General features: G+C 45.0%; 1 protein-coding gene across 1 annotated transcript in view; it reads left to right on the top strand.

Moving 5' to 3' along the window:
• Positions 1 to 48: 48 nt before the first annotated feature.
• The window catches only part of Lactb2 (lactamase beta 2), a 28,560-nt gene continuing 14,524 nt past the window's right edge, over positions 49 to 14,084 (top strand). The window contains exons 1-3 of the mRNA XM_028864596.2: positions 49 to 237; positions 9,209 to 9,372; positions 12,104 to 12,230. Of these exons, the coding sequence (XP_028720429.1) occupies positions 116 to 237; positions 9,209 to 9,372; positions 12,104 to 12,230 (413 nt within the window). The 5' untranslated portion in view covers positions 49 to 115. The remainder of the gene's footprint in view (positions 238 to 9,208; positions 9,373 to 12,103; positions 12,231 to 14,084) is intronic.

Genomic DNA, 14,084 nt, shown 5'->3' with positions numbered 1-14,084 from the left:
TCCGGACCGCCTCCTCCCGCGGCGTCACCTGACCGCCGCCCCGCCCACCGGGCCCCGGGCGCGCTGCGCGCCGAGTGACAAGCTAACTAGTCGCCGGCGGTCGGCCGGGCTGAAGATGGCTACCGCCCTGCAGCGCATCGAGCGGCTGTCCAGTCGGGTGGTGCGCGTGTTGGGCTGTAACCCGGGTCCCATGACCCTGCAAGGCACCAACACGTACCTGGTGGGGACCGGCAGCAGGTAAACGCCCCCCTTCCCCCCCGCGCCAGCGCGTCCCCCCGAGCTCCGAGGAGGACTGAGCGCAAGCAAGCAAAGCACAGACTTTCCGCTTCCGAATCACGGTGTGCTTGCTGCCTGGCTGCCCGCAGGTAGTCACCGTGTTGAATTGGGATTTCCTGGAGGTAGTTCTCCGGAGCCCGGGTGTTGGCGCACGCCTGGAATCCAGTGCTTGGAATGCAGAGGCCAGAGGGTCGCCACAGGTTCGAGGCCATCCTGGTCTACGAAGCCAATTTCAGGCTTGGTAGGGTCTTATCGCATGGCCCTTAACCACCGTGCCCCAAAAGCTGACAGTATTTGCTTCTCTGATTATGTTTTGCCCGTAGCCTCCTGTTGTGCAAGCTACTGACAATGCTGAAGCCATTCCCTTACAGTAGAGGGCAGAATTTTGCTTCCAAAATTCAACCTGAGACTGTGGGTAGGAAAAACTAACTCATTATGCTTTTTCTTCTAATTGGGTATAGCAATCATCGCTTGTTTGCATTTAAAGTCTCTACTATATTTACTCTTCTTGAGGAAAAGACATTTACAAGCAGTCAGCTGTAAGGAGATGGAAGTATTCCGAGTCAAGTAGGCCAAAGGTTAAGCCCCGAGTGAACAAGGCCACGGTCAAGTACAGGACTTTTAGGCTTCCTGCACACTTTAGGGGCATAGAAAATTAAGCATCAGAGTGTCTAACCTCTAAGGTATAGTCTGAGCTGGGCTGCCCTCAGCCCAGTGAGTACACACGGACATTCTCTTCGGTGTGTCATTTAAAACCCATTCTGAAGTCAGTACCTAAGATGGAGAGGGCAGATAGTCCGAATAACCCCGGAGAGTTCCCTGGGAGAGTGCCCTGTTGGAGATCGATGGATGGTCCCAATAAACTCAACACAACCTGCTTTTCTTCGCTGGCTAAGAGATGGCTGGTTTTATGTGAAAACCAGATGAAGAAGTTGGCTTGCATGTAGAGGCCAGACTGTGAAAAATACACACTGTATCCTTAAATGTTTGAATCACTCAGCATAACAAAACGCTTATGCTGAAAGAGACTTAGAAAAACTGAAACTAATTGAGGAAGGGCAGATTCATAGTCTTCCATTAAGCAACTTAAGTTACTAAGAATGCATGCCCAGTGGAATCACTCGAGCTATTTAAATAATAATTTTTTAAAGATTTATTTATTATGTATACAGTGTTCTGCCTGCATGCCAGAAGAGGGTTGGAAGCCACCATGTGGTTGCTGGGAATTGAACTCAGATCCTCTGCAAGAATAGCCAGTGTTCTTAACCACTGACCCATCTCTCCCGCCCTAAATAATATTTTTTTCTGGGATATTTAAGTAATAAGTAAAGGCCGGGCGGTGGTGGTGCACACCTTTAATCCCAGCACATGAGAAGCCAAAGTAGGCAGATCTCTGAGTTCAAGGTCAGCCCGATCTACAGAGCTAGTTCTAGGACAGCTAGAGCTGTTATCTATAGAAACCCTGTCTTGAAAAAAAAGTAATTAGTAAAGCTAAAATAATTAATGCGCAGATGATGCTTCTCAACTAAACTAAAGGGTGACTGGAAACAAATATTAACTGAGTCCAAATCAGATTTGTGTCCACTACTCCACTTCACAAAAAGGCGTAAGGTTATAGGTGGCTTCTGTCTCATTCAACTCAATGGCGTTTTTGTTTTTTTTTTAAATATTTCTGGGACCCGTTGGCCATTCCCTCCTTGGTTTGCTAACACTGCCTCCTCTCGCTGCTTTTCTCACATTCTCCATCTTCATCAGATCTTGGCAATTCCTCTAAATGCAATCCTAACTTCATTTTTTTCAATTTCGTTTATTTATATATTTGTGTGTATGTGTGTGAGCTCACAACATACCATGGCAGGAATATTGACATTGGAAGGTAATTTGTAAGAGGTGATTCTTTCCTCTCACCCTGTTATCCTGAGGATCAAACTCAGGTTGTCAGAGTTGGCAGCTAGCACCCTTACCCACTGCACTCTCGCCTGCCTAATCCTAAACTCTTGTGATGATTAATCATGACTGTCAACTTTACTGAATTTAGAATCACCTAGAATACAAACTTTTGGGAAGGAATTTCAAGAGAGGTTTAACTGAGTAGCATGGCCTACCCTGAACAGCAAAAACATACCATGTACTCAAGTCCTAAGCTGAACTTGAAAAAGAGAAAACAAGCAGATCACCAAGTATTCCACTAACTCTCTCTCTGCCTCTTGACTATGCACATGATACGACCAGCTGTCACTTCTGCCACCAGAGCTAGAATGGCCCTTGCCATCACATCGTCCCTTCCATAATGGCCCGTGTCCTCAAACTGAACCAAAATAAAGCCTTCCTTCGGTCGCTTTGGTTGGGCCTTGTGCAATGAAAAAAGTGTTTGTACACTCTACTGTTCAGACGATCTTACCTGCTTCCTTGTATCACCTATCATCTGCTTATTAATAACACCCAACTTTAAACAAAAGCCCAACTTCATCAGGCTCAGAGCTTGATGCATTCTGAAATCGCCTGCATTCTCTGTTTTTCAGACTGCACTCATCTTTCCTATTAAAGTTAAGCCCAGGCCCTCCTGAATTGGTGGTCCCTGTCATGGTAAACAGAACCACCATGCATTTGATCGAACAAAATGCCTAAACACTCACTGGCTTTCCCCCCACTCCTGATACACATCCAAGCCATCTTGGAAATCTGTTTGTGACTACGATCCACCAGTTCAGTTCTGTGTAGACATCTGCATCAGCCTCCTAACTGGCTTGGACTTTTGTCCCTCCTCAGTCCATCCTCCCAAATGTCGCCATCTTGTTCATCTTAAATGGCTCTGGTCCAGCCTTGTTGGCCTTTGTGGTGTCCCGGATGAGGCATATCATTTCTCCTTCCAGGCTGTGGTTTCCACTTTCTTCTTTCTCTACACAGTCATCCCATTAAGGTAAGTTCAGCCAGGATGTGTTTTTGTGCCTCTAGCACCAAGTCTTGCGCAGCAGAGGGAGTAGAGTGAATACTTGCTGAGTAGTTGCTTACATTTTTCTCTTAATTTTTGCTTTTTTTTTTTTATCCTTGGAGTACTGACAGCTTTAGCTCTTCATCCTCCCTTGCTTTGATCAATTTATAGATATCAAAGTTCAATAAATCCCTAGTAGACCTACTTTGATACTTAATATGCACATACTGATTAAGCATTTTCCAGGGCAATGTCACATTCTTCCTCTGTTCAAGAACCTTTGATAGCTGAAATTCTAACCTTTCCTATCAAAATTGCGTATACTTTGAGGACAGGCTTTTATGTTTTTTGTTTTTTTGTTGTTGTTTTGTGTTTGTTTGTTAGTTTGTTTTGGGGGGGTTCAAGACAGTGTTTCTCTGTGTAGCTTTGCACCTTTCCTGGAACTCCCTCTGTAGACCAAGCTGGCCTTGAACTCACAGAGATCCACCTGCCTCTGCCTCCCGAGTGCTGGGATTAAAGGCGTGTGCCACCACCGCCAGGTGGCTTTTATGTTATAATAGAAAAAGGCTATCGAGTTTAGAATATTTTTGGGGTGGATGTTATTTGAGAATCTCACATATGAATGCTATGTTTACATAATTTCCTTCCTCCCCTCCTCCCTCCAGCTTTCCCTGTGTCCTCTCTCAAATTCAAACCTCTTATGTACTGTTGTTACATATAGACATGTGTAAGTACAACCTGCCGAGTCCTTTTAGTATTGCCCATATGTGTATGTGTTTAGGGTTGCCCACTTAGAATTGGATCACCTATCAGAGGGCTCTTCCCTGGAGAAGACTGATTCTCCCTCTCAGCAGCCCTTAGCTGCCTATAGCTCTTTTTCTAGGAGTGAAGGAGGCATTGTGAGATTCCCTCCATCCACGTTCGCATGTCAGCTGGTGGTGGCATTTTCAGATCTTGTTTGGACAATCATATTGTTGAAGTTTCATGAGTGCAGCTTCCCTGTCTTATATAGAAAACATTGTCCTGCAGCAGCCATTCTGGTTCTCTGGTTTTTACAACCTCCCCTCCCCCAGTATCCTGAGCCTCTGTGTAGGGCTTGTATTGTAGATTTATCAACTAGGCTGGACACTCCATGGTCAACTAACCTTTACCTACTTCACAGTCCTGGCTGCTTGTTAACTGACAATCTCCCTAGCATGTTCTTTATCTATACAGTTGATTTTATAGTACCTACCTCATAGGACTATGATGAGGCTTTAGTGAAATCTCCATGAAAGCATTTATCAAAAACAACAAAACTTTATCATGAGGAAAGCGTATTACAGTGTTTGTGCTGGCCAGTCTTATGTCAACTTGACACACAAACTAGAGTTCTCTGAAAGGAGGAAACCTTAATTGAGAAAATGCTTCCATAAGATCCAGCTGTAAGGCATATTCTTAATTAGTTATTGATGGGGGAGGGCCCAGTCACTGTGGGTGGTTCCATCCCTGGGCAGGTGGTCTTGGGCTCCATAAGAAAGCAGGCTGAGCAAGCCTTGGGGAGGAAGCCAGTAAACAGCACTCCTCTATGGCCTCTGCATCAGCTCCTGGCTTCAGGTTCCTGCCCTGTGTGAGTTCCTGTCCTGACTTCCTTCCATGATGAACAACAATATGGAAGTGTAAGCCAAATAAACCCTCTCCTCTCCAACTTGCTTTTTGGTCATGGTGTTTCATCACAGCGATAGAAACTCTGATAAGGTCAGTCAGTTATCAATTCTATTGACTACCCTGGGCTCAATAGGTGGTCAACAACTAGCAATTTGTTGTATGAGTGAAAGCAAATAGACACCCAGCAGTTAGTAACTATCTTAATGTTGATATAACTTATTATTGATATAAAATCCCTAGAAAGAAATGGATTCTGCTAACTTGCCCTAACTTGAATTTTTCTCTATTCATAGAAGAGATTATGTGTCTACTATGTTTCCAGCCTTGAGTTCTGGTGAATAAATCAGCCCTGGACTTCTACAGCTTCATCTACACTCTTTCTCCTGAGCCCCTTATGAGTACAAGAGATAGCCAAAAATCTAGGACCATGGTCTAGGGAGAGTTTCATATTGTAGTTTGTTTTATATGTTTTTATTTTAGTGTGACTAAATGTACGGAGGGCCAAGCATTCCACAGTCTATTCCAAATGTGGAAATGAATCCATGAATTCCTGGAGCCAAACAGACGAGTTTCCTGCCGTCATGGGGCTCACATTGGTAAAGTAGTAAAGGGTATGCAAATAGCAAGGAGTAGAATAATGCCTCACTTCATGGTACGTGAATAACTGCGGGGGAAGCAAGGAAGGGTGGCCAGGATGCCATCTGAAGTCACGGTAACCCAAGTCAAACTCACGTCCGAATCGCTTCCTCCGGTCTCTACAGTCTTTGATGCAGACACAGTACTCCCCCAGACATCTCAGAATATCCACCTTCTTGGTTTTTTTTCCAGGCCCTATTACTTATGCCTTCTAAACGTTCTTTAAGCCATTTCAGACCGCATGTGTTCACTCAATAGGACCTTATAATACTTCCGTGAGCCAATGTAACCGTATCCAGAAGAGTTTACGGTGTCTTTCTGAAGTCCATCCACCTGTCTCCTCACTGAACATTGGCCGTGAGGTCACTGCCAGCCCCAGTGTTTAGTTTTTCATTACATTCATGTAATGAATAGGGAGAGTGTACGTGTATGTTTTGTTTGTGTGTTTATGTATATGTGTGAACTCACCGCCACATACATGTGGAGATCAGAGGACAACTTGAAGGGGTCCGTTTCCCCTGCCACCACGTGGGTCCCAAGGATTGAACTAAAGTCGCCAGGCTAAGTTGCAAAAACAACCATCTTGCTCACCTGAGAGGTCAATTTTTTAAGTTTTATTTTTAATCATAACCTCAAAGTTTAGACAAATTAATCAACACATAATTTTGATAACACATACATTGTATAATATTTAAGTCACATTAAACATGTATTTCCTCACATAATTTTTTGTGAAAACTTTCAAAATCCATCTAGCTTTTAATATTTTTGTTCTTAGACATCAATCTGCTATACAAAAGCATACTATAACTGTACCAGTACAAGACGAGTTGTTTGTATTGGCTGTATATGGTGATATTTTATTTGTATTAAAATGTTATTTGTATGTTAATAAATAAAGTTGCCCAGAGGTCAGAGCTATTAGCAAGCCATAGGAAAGCAGGGCAGTGGTAGCGTACGCTTGTAATCCCAGCACTTGGTAGGCAGAGCTAGGTAAGTCTCTGTGTGTTCAGGGATACAGCCAGTATTGGACACACACGTCTTTAATCTCAATACCAACCACAGAAGACCTGGAGGTTTATACAGACAGGCCGTGGCGAGGCGGTCATGTGGTTGGGTTTATAACCAATGAGAAGGCAGAACAGAGACTCTATATAAAGACTTTAACACAGGAAGTAGCTCTGGTTTGGAGAGGTAGGACCACCGCAGGAGGAAGGGTAAGGTTTTAGCTCTTAGCTTTTTTTATTAGATAAAAAGGGGAAATAAAACCTCTTGGCTTCCTTCTTTGCATTGGTTCTGTGTTTCTTATTTAATAAGACGGTTGGTTACATCTACAGCTGTAGCTATTAGAAACAAACCCATCAAATGTAGTATAGCCAGCCAGATGTGGGATAACCAGGACGGGCACAATGGAGATGAGGTAACGAACATGTGGAAGAACGTGGATTAAAAAGTATGGGTTAATTTAAGTTATAAGAGCTAGTTAGACACAAGCCTAAGCTAAGGCCCAGCTTTCATAATCAATACTAAGTTTCTGTGTCTCTTTTTTTTTTTTTTTTTTTTTTTTTTTTTTGGTGAGCTGGAGGCCCAAAGAAAAGCCCTGCTACGTGCAGGTGCCATCCTCCATCTCAAAGCAGGAGTGAAGGAGACACCAGGGAGGACAAGTCCCTGGAGTATCTGCTGGTCCCACGCAGATCTCCAGTCTCGTTTCCTCCTTTGTCTGCAGCCTGGAGCCAGTGATGGGGCTTCTTTATTCAGTGCTCTTAAGTTGGAGTCTGTTATTCCCTTGGTAAAGCTAACATCCAGTTCTTTCTGGACGTCTCTGTTGTCTTTCTGTTCACTGTGGCCCGCTCTTGCCTTTCCCCAGGTTTGCATCTCACTCTTCAGTCGTGTGGTTTCTTTTGTGGGGACACAGGAGAGTGTAATCTGTCCCTGTTTTGCCATCTTCTTTCTATCAAAAGACCATGTTTCTGTTTCTTCTGATTATTATTATTATCATTATTATTACATTTCCCCCTTCCCTTTTCTCCCCCAGACCTTTCCATGTACCCCTCTTCACTCTCCTTCAAATTCATGACCTCTTTCTTCACTAATTGTTATAATACACACACACACACACACACACACACACACACACACACACACACACACACACACTCACTCCTAAATATAGCCTGTTCAGTTTGTATAATATACTTGTGTGTGTGTCTTCAGGCTGCTTGGCACTGGACAACCAACTGATGTTCTCTTCCCTGGGGAAGACCACCTCTCCCATTCCCAGCTTTCTTCACTTGCCTATAGTTCTTATGTAGGGCTGAGGCCACGTGGGCTTTTCTCCACCCAGTTTGGGGTGTCTATTGGTGTCACCCTTGTTCATCCCATGTGGGCAGTTATGCAGGTGAGACTGTGTGGGTGTGGGTGTCTTCTGATGTTACTAGGAGACATAATCTCACAGCAAACTCCCAGGTCCTCTGGCTTTTACAATCTTTCTGCCCCCTCTTCCACAATATTCCCTGAGCTTTAGGTATGGGAATGTTTTGTAGATGTATCCATGAGGACTGGGCTCCACAACTCTATTTGTTTGTTTGTTTGTTTGTTTGTTTTTTGAAACAGGGTTTCTCTGTGTAGTTTTGGTGCCTGTCCTCTCTGTGGATCTCACTCTGTGGACCAGGCTGGCCTTGAACTCACAGAGATCCGCCTGGCTCTGCCTCCCAAGTGCTGGGATTAAAGGCGTGCGCCACCACTGCCCAGCCCACAACTCTGTATTTTGATTGGTTGTGGTTTTTCCGTAGTAATCTCCATCTGATGCAAGGAGGTTCCTTGATGGAAGCTGGAGGGTGTTTATCTATAGATATAAACCTGTTCAGCAAGAGGGAAACCATGACTGGAACTGGAAACCTAGCCAGCGTACTCAGTGCTAGTGAATGGTTATTGGCCGAGAATCTACAGCTTCTAATTTAGTAAGCGAGCACGATCCTAACAACAGTCTATAAATGTGTCCATTCACCCACAGAGAAGATCACATTTCTCTAAGGGTGCTGTGAAGTCAAATTCTATGAGATACTTGAAGAATGTATAAACCATTTGGAAGGCAGAGTAGGTAGGAGCACATATTCTGGAGTCAGAAAACCTGAGTTTGAATGCAGAGTAACACCAGGCAAGTTACTTAACTTCTGGATGTAATGATGCAATGCCTGCCTTAGGAATACAGTTGGAATGGCGCTGTGTTCACTTGAATTGCTATGCGAGCGCTCGAGGTAACTTCCGACGGCCCTGGTTCACATTTACATTCAGCTATAATTTCTTTCTAAGAACTCCCTTACAGTAAGATTACATTAAACTAAAGTAATATGTTAAAAGCAAAATTTTCTATTTGCTCAAATTTAATGCAAGTTATCTGTGTAAGAAATATACTAATGTGGGCCGGGCGGTGGTGGCGCACACCTTTAATCCCAGCACTCTCGGGAGGCAGAGGCAGGCGGATCTCTGAGTTCGAGGCCAGCCTGGGCTACCAAGTGAGTTCCAGGAAAGGAGCAAAGCTACACAGAGAAACCCTGTCTCGAAAAACCAAAAAAAAAAGAAGAAAGAAAGAAAGAAAGAAAGAAAGAAAGAAAGAAAGAAAGAAAGAAAGAAAGAAAGAAAGAAAGAAAGAAAGAAAGAAATATGCTAATGTGAATTCCAGTTTCCAACTGTGATTATCTTCCTTGTTGTTTGTAGGAGAATCCTCATTGACACTGGAGAGCCATCAATTCCAGAATATATCAGCTGTTTAAAGCAAGCCTTGGTTGAATTTGACACAGCAATCCAAGAAATCCTAGTGACTCATTGGCATCGTGATCATACCGGAGGGATAGTTGATATTTGTAAAAACATCAGTAATGGTAAGCAGAAGACATTAAGCTCACCGAGGAAGGCTATGCTTGAGGAATAATTTATAATTTAAGCTTTCAACTATGTTGATATTTAATTTTTTTTAAATTGATATGACTTGAATACTGTCAATTTTAGCAGACATGAGATGTAAAGCTCTGTTTTCTTTCCAGTCCTTTCTCTGTTCCTTCGCCCAGTGGTAGAGCTCAGCTTTAGTAGTCTCTGTGACAACCAGAGTTTCAGACATAATAACTAACAACTCTTAGGCGTTTGCTGTGTCTCAGGCATTGCACTAAACCTTCCCCATGGCGACTCTAAGGCTGTTGCTCTTCTTGTCTGCTCCCAGCAGATTATCTGGGCCTTACAGAACTCTAAGACAGCTGCTACGATAGATGGGGAGCTGGGCAACACATCAGTGTGTCGATCGCTTTCTCTCCCTGAAACCTGTTCAGTCCTGACATTTGACCTGTCCTCTTAGTCCCTTTATCCTGCCATCATGTTCCTCGATTGAGACATTCATTAAACAAACATTCAGGTGCCACTGTGGGTCAGTACTGTGAACAAAGCCCAGTGTGCTGTCAGGGGGCTGTCATTCCCCAGCTGGAACATCCCTGATCCAGAGTCCACACCTAATGCCACAGTTGACAGATGGCGGTCAAAACACAAACACCCTGAAAGTGTCGCATAACATTTCCTTTGTGATTGCTCAAAGAGAACATAGTGCTAGGTTCCGTACAAAATAGCAAATATTAGTATAACTACCATTCAATTGATCGAAAGAAAGTAGAAGAGAAATTTGACATAACTTTTTATAGCTACAGCATGCCAGTGCTTTCTTGAGAGAGGCCTTGCCTGCCCTTCCGGGGCGTTACTGCAGCTGCATGAGCTGTGTGCAGACGTGGGCCGCTTGGCATTGAAATGGTACCAAGATGCTTTGCGTTATCATTCCCGTATTCCTTCTCTACCTCCCGTCACTACATTCTTATCCCCTTCAGCTGTCCTGTAGTTTGCCCTGCTCCGAGTTGGTTTACGGTTTACTTACTGTAGGGCAGATATAGTCAAGTAGCTTTCAGTGCTGGCTACCTGGTTGGGTTTTTTTGATTTTGTTTTTGTTTTGTTTTTTAAGCTACATGTATTTTATAGGCAATACTAAAATATATAAATGCCATTTATATAATTTCTTTGGCAAGATAGAGTAAATTTGAAGCAACTGATGACATTTTTTTTTTCAAAAACCATCAGTTTAGGGCAGGAGATTTGGCTCAGTGGTTAAGTGTGTGTCCTGCCCTTCTAGAGGACCCGAGTTCAGTTCCCAGCACATGTCAGGCAGCTCCTAAGTACCTGTAAGTCCAGCTCCAGAGGCTCAGATGCTGTCTCTGGCTCACATGGGCATTGCACACGTGTGGCATACGTCACACACACACACACACACACACACACACACACACACACACACACTAAAAACAAAACAGATCTTTAAATTAAAAATCATTAGTATCAGCCACGCCTTTAATCGAAGTACTCTGGAGACAGAGGCAGGAGGATCTCTGAGTTCCAGGCCAGCCTGGTCTACAGAGTGAGTTCCAGGACAGCCAGGGCTACACAGAGAAACCCTGTCTAAAAAACAACAGCAAACAGAACCCCGACTGTCACCTGTGAATGTCTCCCTTCTCCAGCGCCGCTGCCCTAACCTGGAGTCTTCCCGCCCACCGGACTGTCACAGCCATCCCTCCACCGTCACCACCTACAGCTGCCATTTGACCCGCCAGTACTGCCACGCCGTCATTTAAAAACGCCACAGTGGCCACAGTGGCCAGGCTCAGTCCTCTCTCTGTCAGCGGAGCTCATCTCCCTGGACAGCTTTTCTCCGCTCTTCCCAGCGGCAGTAGTTCGCACTAGACAAGGGGGAAGCGTGGTCACCCTAGACCGCGCCCACCGCACCCTAGACCACACCCACCGTCGCTTCCACAGCTCTCCGCATGCTTGCTCCTTCCTACAAGCTTTCCCTGTCCCTTTGCCCAGCCTGCCTTCCTGTCAGTCGTGGCTCAGCTTCTGTCCAGTCCTGACTCCTTTCCTAGTAGCCGCCCTTTGTCTGGCTCCTGCTGCTTCTCCTGGCGGAGCTCGCTCTCTTCAGGATTGCAGGAGGCTTCCCTGTGGGTCCTGCTTCCAGTTCCCCGGCTGTCAGATTTTCAGTGCCTTAGTTCACTCCACTCACTGTCCTGGGTAAATGATTGGCCCTGCAGATTGGGAAAGGATTGAGTTTCCTTCTATCAGTGAGGAGTCGTGCGTGTGAAATTTATCTTAAAGGTTTACCCTCTTAGCATCCGGGACCTCTTTCAGCCCCGACAGCACAGTCTTCTTATTAACTACTGATACGTTCAGTGGCCACCTAGATAGAGAAAAGTGCTCGCGTTCCATCAGACTGTCCCCTCGTCACCTCCCTGGTGTCAAGTGCTACCCGAGATTACGGAGAACCATCTGAAGTTTTTACACAGAAGGGAAATGACTAGAAAATCACAGGCTTTTATGGGACCTACAAGGGCCTGGGAGAATCCACCGCTTTGGAACCAGGTGAACTAGTTTCACCTCAGAGATTCACGGCTTTAATTCTTCCTGTCTCCCTGTTGTCTTAATGCCAGGGTTTTGTGTAGTCTTTAGTGGCTGTTGCCTGTATGAACGCTGATCTCTTCAAAAGCTGAATCTCGGAGTATGACTTAATATATTTACATGTTTTATGACTAGACACTACCTATTGCATTAAAAAACTCCCACGGAATCCTCGGAGAGAAGAAATCATAGGGAATGGAGAACAGCAGTACGTTTATATAGAAAATGGAGACTTGATTAAGACAGAGGGAGCCACTCTCAGGTAAGGAAATGCCCCTCAGGAAATGGGGGCCTGTGAGTGTGTGTGTGTGTGTGTGTGTGTGTGTGTGTGTGTGTGTGTGTGTGTTATAAAGAAGGAGGAAGGCGAAGTTAGGTCTGTTTGCCTGTGTGTGTGAAGAATCGGGAATCTGACGCATTTAATCCTCTCAGGGAAGAGAAAGGGCTTGCTTGCAGACCAGAAAAGCAAGAAGTTTCTTTTCACTCTGTCTATCCTCTTTAAGTGCTTTTCTTTTGTTTCTTTAACGAATTCCTACATGAATACAAATTGAGAAAACTAGGCCCAGGCGTGATAGCTCATAGACATGGGAGGCTGGTGCGGGAAATGGGCCCTAAAATCAAGTCCAGGGTAGGTGCCAGGCACTGAGTAAGTGCCAGGTCAGCTTGGGCTCTAGTGGGAGACCCTGGCTCACAAAGCACATTGATATTAAAAGTCAACATTCCCCCGTGGGTGACTGAGGGATCTTCCTGAACCTCAGTGCAGGCTTTCCCAGTGTTCTCCCTTTGAAACGAGACCTAGACCTATTGTGAATACTTCTGGGGTAGGCCCATGACCCCTCATGACCTGGGTCTGGGATAAAGCATTTCCAATTCTGATGTTTTGAAACTGAACTAATGGTCATTCTCTGTCTCCTGGAATCTGTTCTTGCCTTCAGATCTCAGAACATCTACTGTGCTCTGCAATTGGGATGTTAATCCAGGGTTACCTTTAACCTTTCCACTGTTCTTCACCTTTCCCCTTTCCCTGGCTCCTCATCACACTGGGTTAGATTTTGCCTCAGAAGTGCTTGTCAGGGGCAGCAAGATGCCCGGTGGGCAAAACCATTTGCTGTCAAGGCTGATGACCCGCGTTCAGTCCCTCGGACCTCCATGATAGAAGGAAAAGAACTGACCCCCCAAAGCTGTCCTTTTATCTCCACACACACCCTGCCCCCAGCCAACCCACATACAAATAAATGGCAGTGTAACTTTAAACAAGTTCAAATGAAACGTTTGTTAGTGCGGTCCCCTTTTCATGTCTGCTGCTGCTCTCTTCTCCCTGACCCTCATCTGCAGACCTCCCCGTCTGGTCTCCCTGGTACCCATTCACTTGAGCCTTTGCTGATTCCCCCTGGCTACAAGACAGTGTCTACTGTCTCCATACTTCCACAGTCAAGCCTCATTTCTGGTCTTAACTCCACTACCCCGCTCACAAACACCATTACATGTGTAAATCTTTGTGGGCGTGTTCTGTGTTCACACCTCGTTCATGTCTCCCCTTCCCCTGAGCCATGTGTAAAATCCTCATGGGCATGTTCTGTGTTCTGTGTTCACACCTCGTTCATGTCTCCCCTTCCCCTGAGCCATGTGTAAATCCTCGTGGGTATGTTCTGTGTTCTGTGTTCACACCTCGTTCATGTCTCCCCTTCCCCTGAGCCATGTGTAAATCCTCGTGGGCATGTTCTGTGTTCACACCTCGTTCATGTCTCCCCTTTCCCTGAGCATTGCTCCTCTCCTCAGACTCTCTCCATGGCACACTGCTGTTTGCCCAGCTCACAAGTTCCTTTGAGTATCCTTTCTCAGCAGAATCCTGCTCCCTCCTCCAGCTCTCATCTAATTCTTGTTATTTCTCTAAAGCACTTAATAACTGTGTTATAGTTTATATATGTGAGTAGGTGGCTTCTGACAATTCACAGTAGTAGTTTATGCCAGTTGCCATAGCAAGCTAGCTTAGCAATATAATAGTTCAAACATTAAAAAAATGTCTAAGTCACACTAAGTCCAAAAAAGATTCCTGATTTGTGAGTGGCCTTCGGGGTGTAGAGCAGGACAGTGATTTGGGTTCCTTTGATCATGTGAC

Source organism: Peromyscus leucopus, chromosome 5, assembly GCF_004664715.2.
Source record: "Peromyscus leucopus breed LL Stock chromosome 5, UCI_PerLeu_2.1, whole genome shotgun sequence".
NCBI lineage: Eukaryota > Metazoa > Chordata > Mammalia > Rodentia > Cricetidae > Peromyscus > Peromyscus leucopus.
Note: the sequence above shows the minus strand (reverse complement) of the source record. Positions and strands in the feature narration are given on the sequence as shown.